General features: G+C 40.9%; 1 protein-coding gene across 3 annotated transcripts in view; it reads left to right on the top strand.

The window, feature by feature from the left end:
• Window positions 1-8,117, top strand: part of BCR (BCR activator of RhoGEF and GTPase) — a 103,483-nt gene extending 95,366 nt beyond the window's left edge. For all 3 annotated transcript variants that reach the window (XM_075718115.1, XM_075718117.1, XM_075718116.1), the window contains exons 17-23: window positions 2,452-2,511; window positions 2,647-2,756; window positions 3,582-3,721; window positions 5,207-5,341; window positions 5,946-6,051; window positions 7,106-7,268; window positions 8,028-8,117. In XM_075718115.1, coding sequence (XP_075574230.1) covers window positions 2,452-2,511; window positions 2,647-2,756; window positions 3,582-3,721; window positions 5,207-5,341; window positions 5,946-6,051; window positions 7,106-7,268; window positions 8,028-8,117 — 804 coding nt within the window. The remainder of the gene's footprint in view (window positions 1-2,451; window positions 2,512-2,646; window positions 2,757-3,581; window positions 3,722-5,206; window positions 5,342-5,945; window positions 6,052-7,105; window positions 7,269-8,027) is intronic.
• Window positions 8,118-13,519: the final 5,402 nt, after the last annotated feature.

The following is a 13,519-nucleotide window of genomic DNA, read 5'->3' on the forward strand; positions in this document are numbered from 1 at the left end:
GTTATCAAGCAAGGAAGAGTCTCTGTGAGCTCTCAGCTGCGGTACACTGCTCTTGCTAGTCCTTTGCAGCCGTATGATACTCAGTCCTGAGACAGAGTAGGACTTTGTTTGGCGCGTACTTTTTAACAGCTATTTACTTACTTTCGTTTTGTACAGTGGTAGCAGTTCCCTGGTCATCACTGAGACATAACCAGTAATACCTGTTAGCTTAAATAAACTGTAACTGGACCCTGCTGGACTCTTCCCTTAACTTTTTTGGCAAATATTCAAAATCTTCTTTCCCCTTCAGTCTTAAGCAGTCTCTCTCTGCTATAAATAATACACTCTGAGTGACTCCATTCTAAAAGCATATGGAAAACTGCTTCCGAGCTGGAGGATCGGCTGTGGCTGCATCTATCAGCAGGGCTGTTTTGGCAGCCTAATGAGATGACTATTTAGGCAGCTGGAGATCAAGGTTTCAGGAATACTGAGCATGGTTGCTTTTCATAGGAAACCAGACACTTCAGAAATGGTTTCCTCTTGATTCTGGGAAAGAATGTAGTTGTTGAAAGAAACCAAACTTCCAGCACGGAAATTCAGGGAAGAACAGCCTAGATTCTGGCCAACTTGTAGGGACCTTGGCCAGCTGCGCAGGCGGGGGTGGATCTGTTCCACCAGAGTTATAAGCAAACCCTCTTGGCAAGCAGTCTATTAGTTGGGTGTGCTGAAGCTAAGCACTGCTGCCCATTGGTCTCCTGCATCTGTGTGCAGTCCCAAAATGTGGGAGCTCCTGGTTACTGACTATTCCTTACAAGGGGTCTTCAGGAATTTCTGCCAGAGTTGCACCTACAGGAACCGGTCCAATTCCACAGGGAAGCATGTGTGTGCTGGCAGCAACCCACTGTGGGCTCACGTCCGTAACAAAGTGCGCAGAGATAAGGTTGGCCTGACTTGCTTGTATGTTGCTTCTTGGGGTCTCTGCAGTGTGAGCAAGGGAGAAACTTTTCTCTCTGCTGGTTGTCTTTTTTGGGGCGTGGGGAAGGGTGTGGGGGGACTTGTCTCTGTAGCTGTCAGCAGCATTGGGCTAGTTTGTTAAGGATTTGAAAGAGATCGAGAGCATGATTGCGTCTGAGATCTCGCAGAATATACTGCAGCTGCCATTGTTTCAACATCTACCTCTGTCAGAGAACTCTGCCTTTGCATGGGGTTTTGCGAGAGGGAGGAGCTGTGCTGCAGAAATGGCTCTAGCTACTGAGTGTCTTTTTGTTTGCTGATGACAGTGAACTCAAAACACAGTCTAGGGCAGTTGCCTCCTTCTGGTCTTAACTGTGTCTCAGTGTTCAAGCTCCAAGTGTTACAAAGCCATCTCGGGAGGCACTGCTTTGGCTGGTTCTGATTGCTGATAGAAGTCCCCATGCAGACAGGTCTTTTCTCTCTTTTGCCAGTCTAGCTTGAGCTGAGTGCCACTCTAAAGCCGTTCAGATGTGTTTGGCCTTTCCCAGGCAGTATTGGATTGCTGGATGATGTTTGAGTATTTGAGTCAGCTGCTCCCCAGCCTCACAACTGTCTGCTCTGAAGAGATCAAGCAAAAAAGCAGAAAATGGGAGATCAGGGCTTTGCATCAGAACTTGTTGCTGCTTAATGAATTCTTGCAATAGCAGGGCCAGGTGTTCCTCCTGCCTCTCTGCTCAAGTTGAAATGAAAAGCAATAGGCAGGTTGAAGTAGGACAACTTTCTATGATTGCTGGGCCGATTTTCTCCATGTCTTCTCTGTCAGATCCTGACAGAGGTTTGGCTTGTTTAAAGTTACTTGTCTCTGTATGGATCACTTCATAGTTCTCTTCCTTGATCTCACTGTTAAGGTCATTATGTCTTTTGAATTCAGTGGAACATAGTCCTTCTTGGACGTTACTAGCTTCATAGCCAAGAACTATGAAGTTCTCCAGCCTGGCTTTTTATTTCAGTGCAGTAATTTCACACTCATCCAACCTCAGCTGTGTCTAGAAAACTGCAGAGGGAGACAGTTTCCTCTATTTTAAATCAGAGTTATTTCAGAAATCTCTCCTCCCCTTTTCTGACTCTTAGCCCTGTGGGATGGGACAAATTTGGCTGTCTGTTAATGTGCCTGTTGTGCTACAGCACTGAACGCAGTCTCTCTTTGAAAGCTGAGGTTATTGGCTTTCAAACACTGATTTTTCTCACTGAGGTTTCCTTTGTTGTTGAGCAGACACTGCACGTGTGTTGCTGGATTTTCCATGTGTGTGAGTCCTCATCAGCCCTACTTAGAGAACCGCACAATAGCTGAGTGTCCTGTTACCTGAAACTGGGGAAACCTTGGAGTGTGTGTTTTCCTATGGAAAAGAAATAACATGTTGAAAGTGATAGTGGTCTGCTCACTTACAGAAGTGTTTCAGGGTCGCTGATTTCTCTGAAGTCTGTTCCTAGCTCATGGGTAACTTCCATGTTTTTCAGCTGGACCCACAGGCATTGCAGGACAAAGATTGGCAGCGCACAGTCATCTCAATGAATGGCGTAAGTATGAAAAACAGAAGTTAGCACTGCTTCTGTACCTCTTAATGTGCTTTATCTCTTTGTTCTTCATTGCAGCATGAAAAAAAAAAAAAAAAGAAAATGTTTGAAATGTAACAGCTGTTCTCTTTTATTCAGGTTGAAGTGAAGCTGTCGGTGAAGTTTACCAGTCGGGAGTTTAGCCTGAAAAGGATGCCGTCCCGGAAACAGACTGGGGTTTTTGGGGTCAAGATCGCTATTGTCACCAAGTGAGCTGATGGGTCACATTTCTCCCTATTGTTTATTTAGAAAGCCAACTGGCCAGGGGGTTACCCGACTGAGGGATCTGTTAGTCCAGTCTGCTCCACTTGGGTAGTAGTGTAGATGGCTGTGGCTGCAGAAAAGAGATGCTGTACATTCTCTGAGCTTCATTTTTTGCAGGGGAAAAACCAATGTGCACACAGGCTTTGAAACCTAGGGTGTTTACTTGCAGCATATCACTTTTCTGAGTGCTGGAAATACCCCTTGCCCTTTTACTCTGTAGTTAGCTGACTTGGTCACAAATTTCCAGAGCCACTGAACAGTGATGTTTCCTTTCCATAATCAGAACTGTTCAAATTCTTTGGATCCTGTGGTATTATTTTAACCCCTGATCTTTTGTCATGAATCGTTTGCCAGAAGAAACCTGTTTGTTCTGTTACATAGTTTGGCAAGTGTGGTATTTCCTCCCTATGGAATTGCACGGATTTGAAAGCAACAGTGTTGCTACGTATCCAAGGACTGTTTGGGAATCCTCTGATTACCTGCGCAAAGTTGCATAGTCTAGGGGCACTAGGACCTGGCCAGAAGCGCAAGTGCTCAGGGCAGCTGCAGAACAGCCAAAGCCAGGCAGAGACACACAGAAAACCCTCTCCAGTTTTGAAAGGAGTTTTTCAGCTCATTCTTAATTGCCTGCTCAGACTTTCTCCCACCCCATTTTCCAGAAGAGGGTTGCACAGCAAAATGATGGGGTGATTTTAGCCAGCCTGGCTGGCTGGGGTAACAAGCATGGAGGGCATGGGTTGTGCTGAACTCTTCTATCTGGCTTTCTTAAGGAGAGAGAGGTCGAAGGTGCCTTACATAGTGCGCCAGTGTGTGGAGGAGATAGAGCGGCGTGGAATGGAGGAGGTGGGCATCTACCGTGTCTCTGGGGTTGCAACCGATATCCAAGCTCTGAAAGCTGCCTTTGATGTCAGTAAGTATTTGTGTCTGATGTTTTCCTTTGCGCTGTGAGAACCTGTGTGAGCTCCCTGTCAGGTGGCTATGCTATTTTTAATCTTATGTTCCCCAAGAAGCATTAAGAGGTAGAGATTCTCGCACAAGGAGAATAATTTTAAACCTGGCTCCATGTTTTATTAATATTCTTCAGCTAGAGATATAACCCAAGACATACAACGGGATGGATCCTTATACCAAATAATGCATCTGTTATTCTTCCCAGCAGACATGAAATGGTGGGTTTGCCTGCCTTGCCAAATCTTCGTAAATGGCAGACACCTTCCCCAGGGGAAGCAACAGCAATCAGAAGTCGTAATTTCCTCACTGTTGAGAGGTCTCCAAATTAACAGAAGTCGTTTTGTGAAAGGAAGCCAGCAAAAAACTTTCTAAGGTTGATTCGGAAGGGTGTTTACGAAACTGGATTTGGGTTGTCAGGGCTCCCAAGTTCTCTTCTTAACTCTATGTCCAGATTGATGTGTGCAGATTGTAAAATTAGATAATCCTGACCAAACTTTGTAAAGCTTTCTTTGCGCTTGAGCAGAAAAGGGCTACTTACTGGTGCTGCATTTAAAAGAATGGCATGTATGTCCCAAAAGGCAGCCAAGACCAGGCAGGTGAAACACCTCCGAATTGCTGAGGTACAAAGTGTGAAATTCTGCCTTACTTCCAGCCTCCACATGATGGTCCAAGGACTGCTCAAGCCACACTCAAGCTCCCTTTTGATGCAAGCAGTCATGAGGCCTGTGCCGGGTGCCCAAATTCACCCTCCCTGCACTTTTTCTTCACTTACTTTGTGAAGTGTCTTCCTCCTTGTATTTTGTTTTCAATCCTCCTAAGCTACCAAACACATTGATTTATAAATCTTCACTAGTAAGGGTGTTTCACATTTTGAAAAACAACGTTTTAAATGTATATTAAATGCTGTTTTACACTAAGCTTCGTGAAACCAGCACTGGCTCTGCTGGTTGATCTGTTTGTTTTAGGGAAAGGGGGTGGTTTTGTTCTTCTTAATAGTAACAAAACTGAAATGTGAGCCCTGAATTGCCTGTGTACTTTAGCTACACTCAGTGGGGAGTTAGACAGCCTGAGTCTCTTATCCTAAGCTGTTAGAGGCAGGGAATTGGAATAACAACCGTTGTCACTAACAAAAGTTGAAATGCTTATAAATACAGTCAAGCAGGGCTTGTTCCAGATCAGGCTGAGGTCGCTGGCACACTGTAACTAACCCTGGGTAGTGTGAGGTTCCCTCCACTTCATTTAAAGCTATAAACTGTTTGCAGTCATTTGTGCAGCACTTTCCAGTTGTCAGAAGGTAGCTCATTTAATCTGGAGAAATGTAAACAGGAAAACTCTCGGCTATTTGGGCAAAGACAAAGGATAAACAAAGAGAGCCAAAGCAAGAAAAGGAATGAATGCAAGGCCAGCAGCTTCTTTACCCTGCTTCCCCTCTTCCCTCTTTCAGATAACAAAGACGTGTCAGTGATGATGAGTGAGATGGATGTCAACGCCATCGCAGGCACCTTGAAACTGTACTTCCGGGAACTGCCCGAACCCCTCTTTACAGATGAGCTGTACCCCAACTTTGCTGAGGGCATTGGTAGGTAGTAGCAGAAATAACCTTTGATAACTGAAACTCTTCCTCAGGAGGCTGCTCCTAAAGCAATAGAAAAACCATTTTTGTAATGTTGGACAGAAGCCTGGAACAAGCTGTTAGGGAAGTGAAATGGAGCTCAGAAATGAGCATTGGAACGACATCTTCTTCCTGTGAGCTTGAATATGGACAATTGCCACGCTTTTTTGTAATTTGAAAATGTCCAGGTTTCTGAAGGATAGGTTAAGAATAGAATGACAGCCTACTTGCTGAGGCTGTGGTTGCTGTTTGCCCCATTCAGTCTTCCAGAGAAGCCCTCTTTTTTTGGGGGGTGGTATACCTTGTCTTATCCTGATGCAGGGGAGAAACATCATAATGGTTGAAAGTCTGAAAGCACTTGAAATGCTTGAGAGAAAAGGATTCTCTGCATGTCTATGAAATAAGGGAAAGAGATCCTGTGGGGTACTGATGTGCAACTCTGACCTTCCAACCTATGATGTAATTACAGTCCATTCAGGACCATCCATATTTGTTCGTTTGGGAAATTTCACAGTCAGTCAAATTCTCGTTCACTGCCTATGGTGATGTTTTGTTATTTTCTGTCCTGTAGCACTTTCAGATCCTGTTGCAAAGGAAAGCTGTATGTTGAATCTATTGTTATCGCTTCCAGAACCCAATCTTGTGACATTCCTTTTCCTTTTGGACCATTTAAAAAGGTAATAAGTGGATCCTTTAGACATGTATTTAATGTGTAAAGCATCATTATTTTGAGAAGAGGAGCCTTTTCCTTGAATTCATGCTGAATCACGCAAATGAAGAAGCATTTGCTGATTTGCTGTGAATGCTCATCAGATAACCATTGTCTCACACTCACTTAGTGAGGCACTAAATCCTGAATTCCATTCCCACTCATACTGAAAGGACTACAACTGAGGGAAAGGGTAACAGAAGTCTCAGGGCATATCTACTGCAAATGCAAATTCCTGCTGCAATATCGCTGCAAAACTGCACCTGCATCTGGATACAAAGATCGGGAAAGGTTTTAGTATAAATCGTGAAGCTTTGGAAGAGTTTAAGGACTTGTGAGCCCTGTCTCAAAAGGTGCCTGCAATCTAACATGATATATTTTTAAAAATTCCAGCTTTGCACTTCTGCTGACTAGAGTCGTCAGTTCCTTGCTTAGACTAGATTTCTGATCTTGTCTGTGTCTTTGTAAATATGGTTGTAACCATCAAAAAGTATTTCCACATGTCTGATATTAATGCAATAAGCTTGCTTAATACATGCACAATGCGTTAATCTACATATGTATTTTGTACATACCAGATACTGTCACTGGAGAGATGAAAGATAATATTGTGACTGAGGTTCTGGATTAAAATCCAGGAAATCTGGGTTTTACTTGTGTTTCTGCTGCAGACTTTTCTGCTCTTGGATAAATTTTTTTAACCTGTGTGTCTTAGTTTCTCATTTATAAAACTGGGATGAAAACCATTCCTTTATTCCTGTCCCACTTCTGTCTGTGCAGACAGTAAGCAGCAGTCCCTTTCCCAAGTTTAAGCCGTGTCTGTAGAGTGCCTGCAGACTGCGGTTGTGTCAAATCAAGGAATTGCTCATTTATAAAGTTCATTTAGGCACATATGGAGAGAGTGGTTGATTGAATGTATCTAAAACTTTTTACAAAAGGAATAAATATGGTTTCTTACTTACGGACACTTCCAAACTCAGATATTTATAAAGATCTGCCTTGTTCATTGTTTGTTCTCCCAGGGTTGCTGAGAGGGAAGGCATTAACAAGATGTCCCTGCATAATCTTGCAACTGTCTTTGGACCAACGCTGCTCAGACCTTCAGAGAAGGACAGTAAAATCCCTGCTAACCCAACACAGCCTATCACAATGACTGATAGTTGGTCACTAGAAGTCATGTCCCAGGTAAAATCCTGAATGTGCTGTTGAATCTTGCGAAGACAGTACGTGGGAAACTGCGGTCCTCTAGCAAGGCCTGGTTCAGCCATCCTTCTGTGTTTTCATGACAGTTTTTTTGAGAAACATAAACAACTTTCACCCTTCCGCAGACATTTTAGACTGTTTGTAGAACTCTCTTTCTTCAGGCAGTTCAGTTTGCACCTGTACTAATACAGCTTTTCATGAAAAACTGTCAGTGTGCACACAATCCTGTGTGTTTTGTGTTTGTGCATAGTAAGATTTTTTGAGAGTTGTCTCACAGCGCCATATTGCTAGCCTGGGATAAAAGGACCATCGGTGTTTTTCCGTGATGCTCCTCAACACTTAAACCACCTTCCCTGATGCACAACAAAATTCTTTGCTATATTCAGATTTCTTTGGCCACCGCTGCCTTTCGAAGGCGATGCAGAGAATTTGAACATAGAGGCTCTGTTAACTGGTCAGGGTGTTTTATACTTTCTTGATTGAGTACTGGCAAATTACAGATCAGACTTCTTCAGTGCAGTGGTACACCAACACCACTGTTACACCCTGGAAGCTGAAAAGAGTGTCTCTGAAGCCCTGCAAGTTTTAATATTCCTGCTACTATACACTGTATTCAAACAAATACATAACTGCAGGATGTTCCTGTGGAGAGAGCTGTAGGCCTGTCTGTCAACTCTGAAATAGCCAGGATGAGAATAAGTTAACAGAGCTTTATTATTACCTCTTTCTTTCTCTTTCCAGGTTCAAGTTCTTCTGTACTTCCTGCAGCTAGAGACTATCCCTACCCCAGACAGCAAAAGGCAAAGCATTCTCTTTTCCACAGAGGTGTAGTTGCCTGTGACACCAACAGGACACAAAAAAACTGCTCTTGGCATAAATCTGCCACACCTGAGAAAGAGAAGACTGGTGTTTCTTCAGACATTACTGGCCTGTTCCTATCCTGAGGAATTATGGCCCACAGTGTTTCTGCTGTTTGTTAACCAGAGACAAGCTGAAGAGAAAGGAGAAAAATCTCTACTTTTGATTGGTAGGACCAGAACTGAACTGGAGATGGAGCTGCGCAGAATCTCCACTAGAAGGAGCAATAGACACTTGAACAAATGCACCACAGAGTGTGGCTATTATTCTTTGTTGGGAATGTGACAGAAGGTATTCCTCATTTTATGGATTTAATTTATCATAAAGAAACTTCAAGATTTCTACTGGACCACTTGACAGGATACCCCTTTTCGGGTGAGGGGGAGTTAAATGGTATATTGCAACTGTGTCTTTAATAACTGCTGTTTTTAAAGTACTGTTCTAGGCCACAAAAATAGCATTGCTTTGCAAGAGGAGAGGAGAAGGGAAGGGTCTGGGATCTAAGATTTCTTCCTCAGAAATTCAAGTCTTGATTTGAACAGGGTTCTAAACAAATAAAACAGATGAAACAGTTTTGCGTACAACTAAAACTGTTGGTTTGCTTGGGGTATGGTGGTTTGGTTTTTTTTTTTCTTACCCCCCCCCCCAGCCCTTCCCTTGGAAATGTTTATACAACTCTAGGGAAGGAGATGCCCTGCTCTTGCCTGTGTTGCACTTCTGATGGTTTTTTTGGGGTTAAGGGAGCCAGACCCAATGTTACACTATAAATAAATATAGCAAATTAAAGAGAGCAGGGAGGATTGGAGTCAGTGATTCTGTTTGTGATTCTGTTGTTTGTTTGCATACAAAAGCAGAGGCAATATCCAGACAGGATCAATAAATTCCTTAGATCCCACCAAACTTAATGAAAATTAATTGGGAAGACTGTTAATTCCCAATACTCGAAAGAAAATATGTTATCACTGCAAAAATAATTGAAGCATTTGTGGACAAAAAAAAAAAAAAATCAATGGCTGTAAGTTTGGCTGGCTGCTTACTCCAAACTTTTATCAGAACATCTTTTTTTTTTTTGATACTTGAATTTTTGGAGGCTTTGTACATTGCTTCTACAAGAGTCTTTTTCTGATAGATAAAAATACTTTGATAAAATGTGTCAGAATGTACTTTATGGACAATCTAGCAAGTAGCATGCATTGTGTGTTCTCCAGAAATTCCAACCCTGTTTTAAATAAGAGCAGTGAAGAAATTTCTATGGAACTACATACAGCAGTACAAAAGGTCTAGCCAAGTACCGACTTCATGTTTCCCTCCCTAAATCAGTTAAAGCCACAGGGGTTACATAGGCATAATGGGCAGCAGTATTTGTCTAGCAAATTGAAAGCATAATCTAATTGCTGGTATCCAGAGCAAAGTATTCTGGCTATGAAGCAGTTGTGCCAAACCTCTTGGAGGGGTGGGAGTAGTTCCATTTTCATAAACTACACCAGCCCCCTTTACTTCCTACCCAGTTACGCAGCATCCATTTAGTGGCATCCGTCCATCATCAACCTGATGAGAAGAAAAGTACAGCTTGAAGGCAAGGGAAGGAATCAGCATGGGAAGGGGAGGGAGGGACAGATTTTGAAAGATTGGTAGAGTTAGGTTGTCAACATCATTTGAGGGGAAATACGACAAAGAAAGCAACCCCTGTTATGCTGAATTTCACATTTTCTGATGGGTGATCTGCAACCTCTCAATTAAAGAAAAAATAACAAAGGAGTTGTTCAAACAGATGGAAAGAAAAAAATTAAAGGGAAATGATTTTGTAGTCACTGTAATTCTGACTGCTGCATAATATTAGAAATAATTGTACTGTGAATTTGCAAATTCAAAAAGGAACCAATATAAATTTCAATTTTGTGAGTATATCAATATTTTGCATGCTTTGTAAGGATTCTTATAGGATTTTAATATTGCTTAGTATCCCTCCCTCCTTAGGTCTGGGAGCAAACCTCTTTGTAATGTAATGTACATCTAGAAATTCCTTCTCTCTTGTATGTATTTCCACTACATTCCAACTTCTGAACTTGTAAAACAGAAAAAGTGTTTCTAGTAGGAGGTGCTTTTTTGGGGGAGGGAGGGAATGAAGGCAAGGAAACTTGAAGGCTTAAGATTTTAAATTTTTTTTTACTTTTTTTTTTTTTTGCCTTTTTGAAGGTAAAAATTAGTCACACTCCTGCAAAACATTGACTTAAGAAGAAGTCATGCAGACCAGTAAACCACACTCTATGGTTTTGTTTTCATGTATTTGTTCTCATTTTTACGTAGTGGTTCTATAGCAATCCTTTTACTGCAAGCTGCACACCTACCCATTCCAAGCTGTTGTTCGATATATCTGAGGCAGTAGCACTGCTGATGACTTCATTTAAAAGGAAAAAAAAAAAAAAAAAAAACCGCAACCAAACTACATCAGGTGGTTGGGCGACAGCCTTTTCCTTTTGGTGTTTGGAATCTGTGGCTGCTCTTTGCAGTGTTGAAACTGGAAAGCAATACCATAATGACTGTGCCAATTTAGGTTTGCCCAACTTTTTTATTTTTATTTATAGAGGAAGTTAATATTAAATTACTGATCTATAGCATGTAACCATGAGAAAATTGCTTTTGCTTTGGTTACTGTTACAGGTTGTTGCTTTTAGTCTCTCATTATAATGCTCAGTTCTAATGTAACATTATCTAACATGCAGGCATGTGGATCAGGGAAAAAAAATTAATTTAACTTAACCCGTTAATTATTTCTGTTACGTATGATATGTTTTCCCCAAAGCTGGTAATTTTGGGCTGGAAAAGATAGCACATCTTATTGCTGATGATGAAATCATGGACTGATTTGAAATACGAGAATTGATTTCTTGAATTTCCTTTAATTTTGCAATTAAGTTTTTTCAAATAGTTGTATGTTTTCAGAAATTAAGTATTTCCAAAAGGCTTTCATGTTCTTTTCCCAGGGATGTTGGTTGGGTTTTTTTGGTTTGCTGTTTTTTGTTTTGTTTTTTTTTTTACTTTGTTATTTTTTTAATAAGCCTTATCATACTTAAACAAAAAGGGACTTGCAAAACTTGGCTTTAGAGAAGGCCTTCTGATTTGTACTTTTATATATTCCCTTGCGAGTTGTGTCAGAAAACCTAACTCTTCCATTTTCTGTATCAAAAAGGTACAATATAAACAACGTAAGAGCAAACTAGCAAAAAAATTACCCTTTACATGTTACACTGGGAATTTACGCTCTTTCAGTTTCTAGTGTATTGGAGAGACCTTTCTAAAAATGTAGCTTTCAGTAACAGGAATCTGAAACCTTAAAACTTTCAACTAAAGAAATTCAGGTGATTAGGATAGTCTGTGTATCTTCAGTTTGAGAGGAAGAAGCATCAGTTTCCTGGCATTTAGAAACTATTTTAAAATTCTCATGGATTTTTTTTTTTGAACACTGAATAGGTTTTTAAGTAAAATTTTAAAAAGTTAAGCAAAGCAAACTATGGGAAAAGTTTTCAAGGATGGACAAGAAATAACAGTTACTAGATCAGTTTCAGCTTTGTGTTTCTGTGTGCTTTGTATGGGAGGGGAGCGTCTGAAACCAAATTGAAACAGCCATTAAAATGCTGCTGGTGTTCTTTATTCTTGCACAATTTTAACAAGTTGAGGTAGTAGCTAAGCTATTTCAGGCTGTATTTTAATGCTGCTATTTTTCAGTGTATCGGCTAAGGGCAAAATACAGCAGTATGGTGACTGTATGTGCTGATGCCCACTGCCTGCCTCGATTCTGACCTTCAGTCGCTAAGGCAATCAGCGTTCACCGTATGAAGCAAAACTGCAACTTTTTTGTTGGCCACAAGGTGGTGAAACCACAGACTGTGTTTATGGGAGATGCAGTATTTTTACAGTTTATTCATTTTACCTGTTTAAAAATCTGCTTTATGGTTCTTTATTTTAGTTTTCTGTGAGTTTATTTAAACAGATGTACTGTTCTTTAAAGCATACATGGATCTCCAAATTTGTTTGTCACCCTTGTAACACTGGAAGGCATCACAATGTGTTCATTTATCTTAATGTGCCATTCTTTCAAGTATGTATGAAATGTAAATTGACCAACATGGCTTTTAAAAATGTTTAAAATCTGATGACAAAAAACCAACCCTCTCCGATTCCTCACTGGTTAATCCTTTTGTTTCAGTGCTTGGTCACCTACTGGGATAACATCATCAGATGCGGCATTCTTATTATGAAAATTCTAGTAAGAAGTGGGAAATGTTTTAAGAAAAAACCCTACCCTTTTTCTTTTTACTTTAATTCAAGAAGATGGGGACTTGTAATAACAGAAGACCAATACATTCATGCTAGATTTAAGGGATTTGCTTCTGTTCCTTGAAGAAGAAAACTCTGAAAGGGCAATTCCTAAGTAGATATAATCAAATTAATAAAATTATTGGTGTAGTTAGTAAGTCACTTGTTTATTCCCTCTTAAATTTGTAGTCCAGGTTTTTCTTTGTAAACTGTGATAACATTGTCGTAGTACTGTTATCAAAAAAATAAGTCTGATACCATTCACTTCCTTTAACATAGGGTACGTGCAACTGGAATACAGGAGCCTTAGATTAGTATTAGCAATTCTCCATTCTGAACTAGAATGAAATGAGTGTTCATATGTAGTCTACGAAATGTCTCACTGAATAGAATTAAATACATGGATTGCCCTTAAAGCCAAGAGAAGCTCTGAAGGAAGCACTTAGAGTCAATGACTATTCCTTAACAAGGTTTTAGGGAAGAAAAGTAACACAAATGGAAAAGAGAAGCATGAACAGCAGTCACTCGGATCACATGGTCTGGAACTATAAAGAAGTCCTCATTTGTCGTTACAAAAGGCAGCTTATGCCCTAGATAATGTAAGCAATGACTGTCTTGCCAGTAAATAAACACTAATATAGGAACACCAGGAATTTAGATACTGTAGCCTCCCAGTTTTGATGTGCTGCAACCCCTCCTTCTTGCTGCTTAAAAGTCACAGTTCAGTGCTAAGAAAGCAAAGCTTATCACTTGTTCTCTACCACCCCCACCCCCCCCCCCCCCCCCCCCCCCCCCCCCGTGGTAATAGATAGGGAGGAGCAATAGAGCCCATGTATTACTGTAGGTGAAACATGACTGCAAAGGAAAAAGCTAATAGAACCAGAAAGTTAGACTACTGTTTAAGCTAAAAGTCTGTTTCTGGGCTGCAAGGATAAAATGCCACAATGTGTTATAATGATGAAATGGTTGAAACAGTAGGACCAGAGCAAACCTAAGTGTACATGCTATCTTGATTCTCCTCCTTCTGTGACCATATCACGAGATTTAGGCCTTCCAGG

The sequence above is a fragment of the Pelecanus crispus genome, chromosome 11 (assembly GCF_030463565.1).
Source record: "Pelecanus crispus isolate bPelCri1 chromosome 11, bPelCri1.pri, whole genome shotgun sequence".
NCBI classification, from domain to species: Eukaryota; Metazoa; Chordata; class Aves; order Pelecaniformes; family Pelecanidae; genus Pelecanus; species Pelecanus crispus.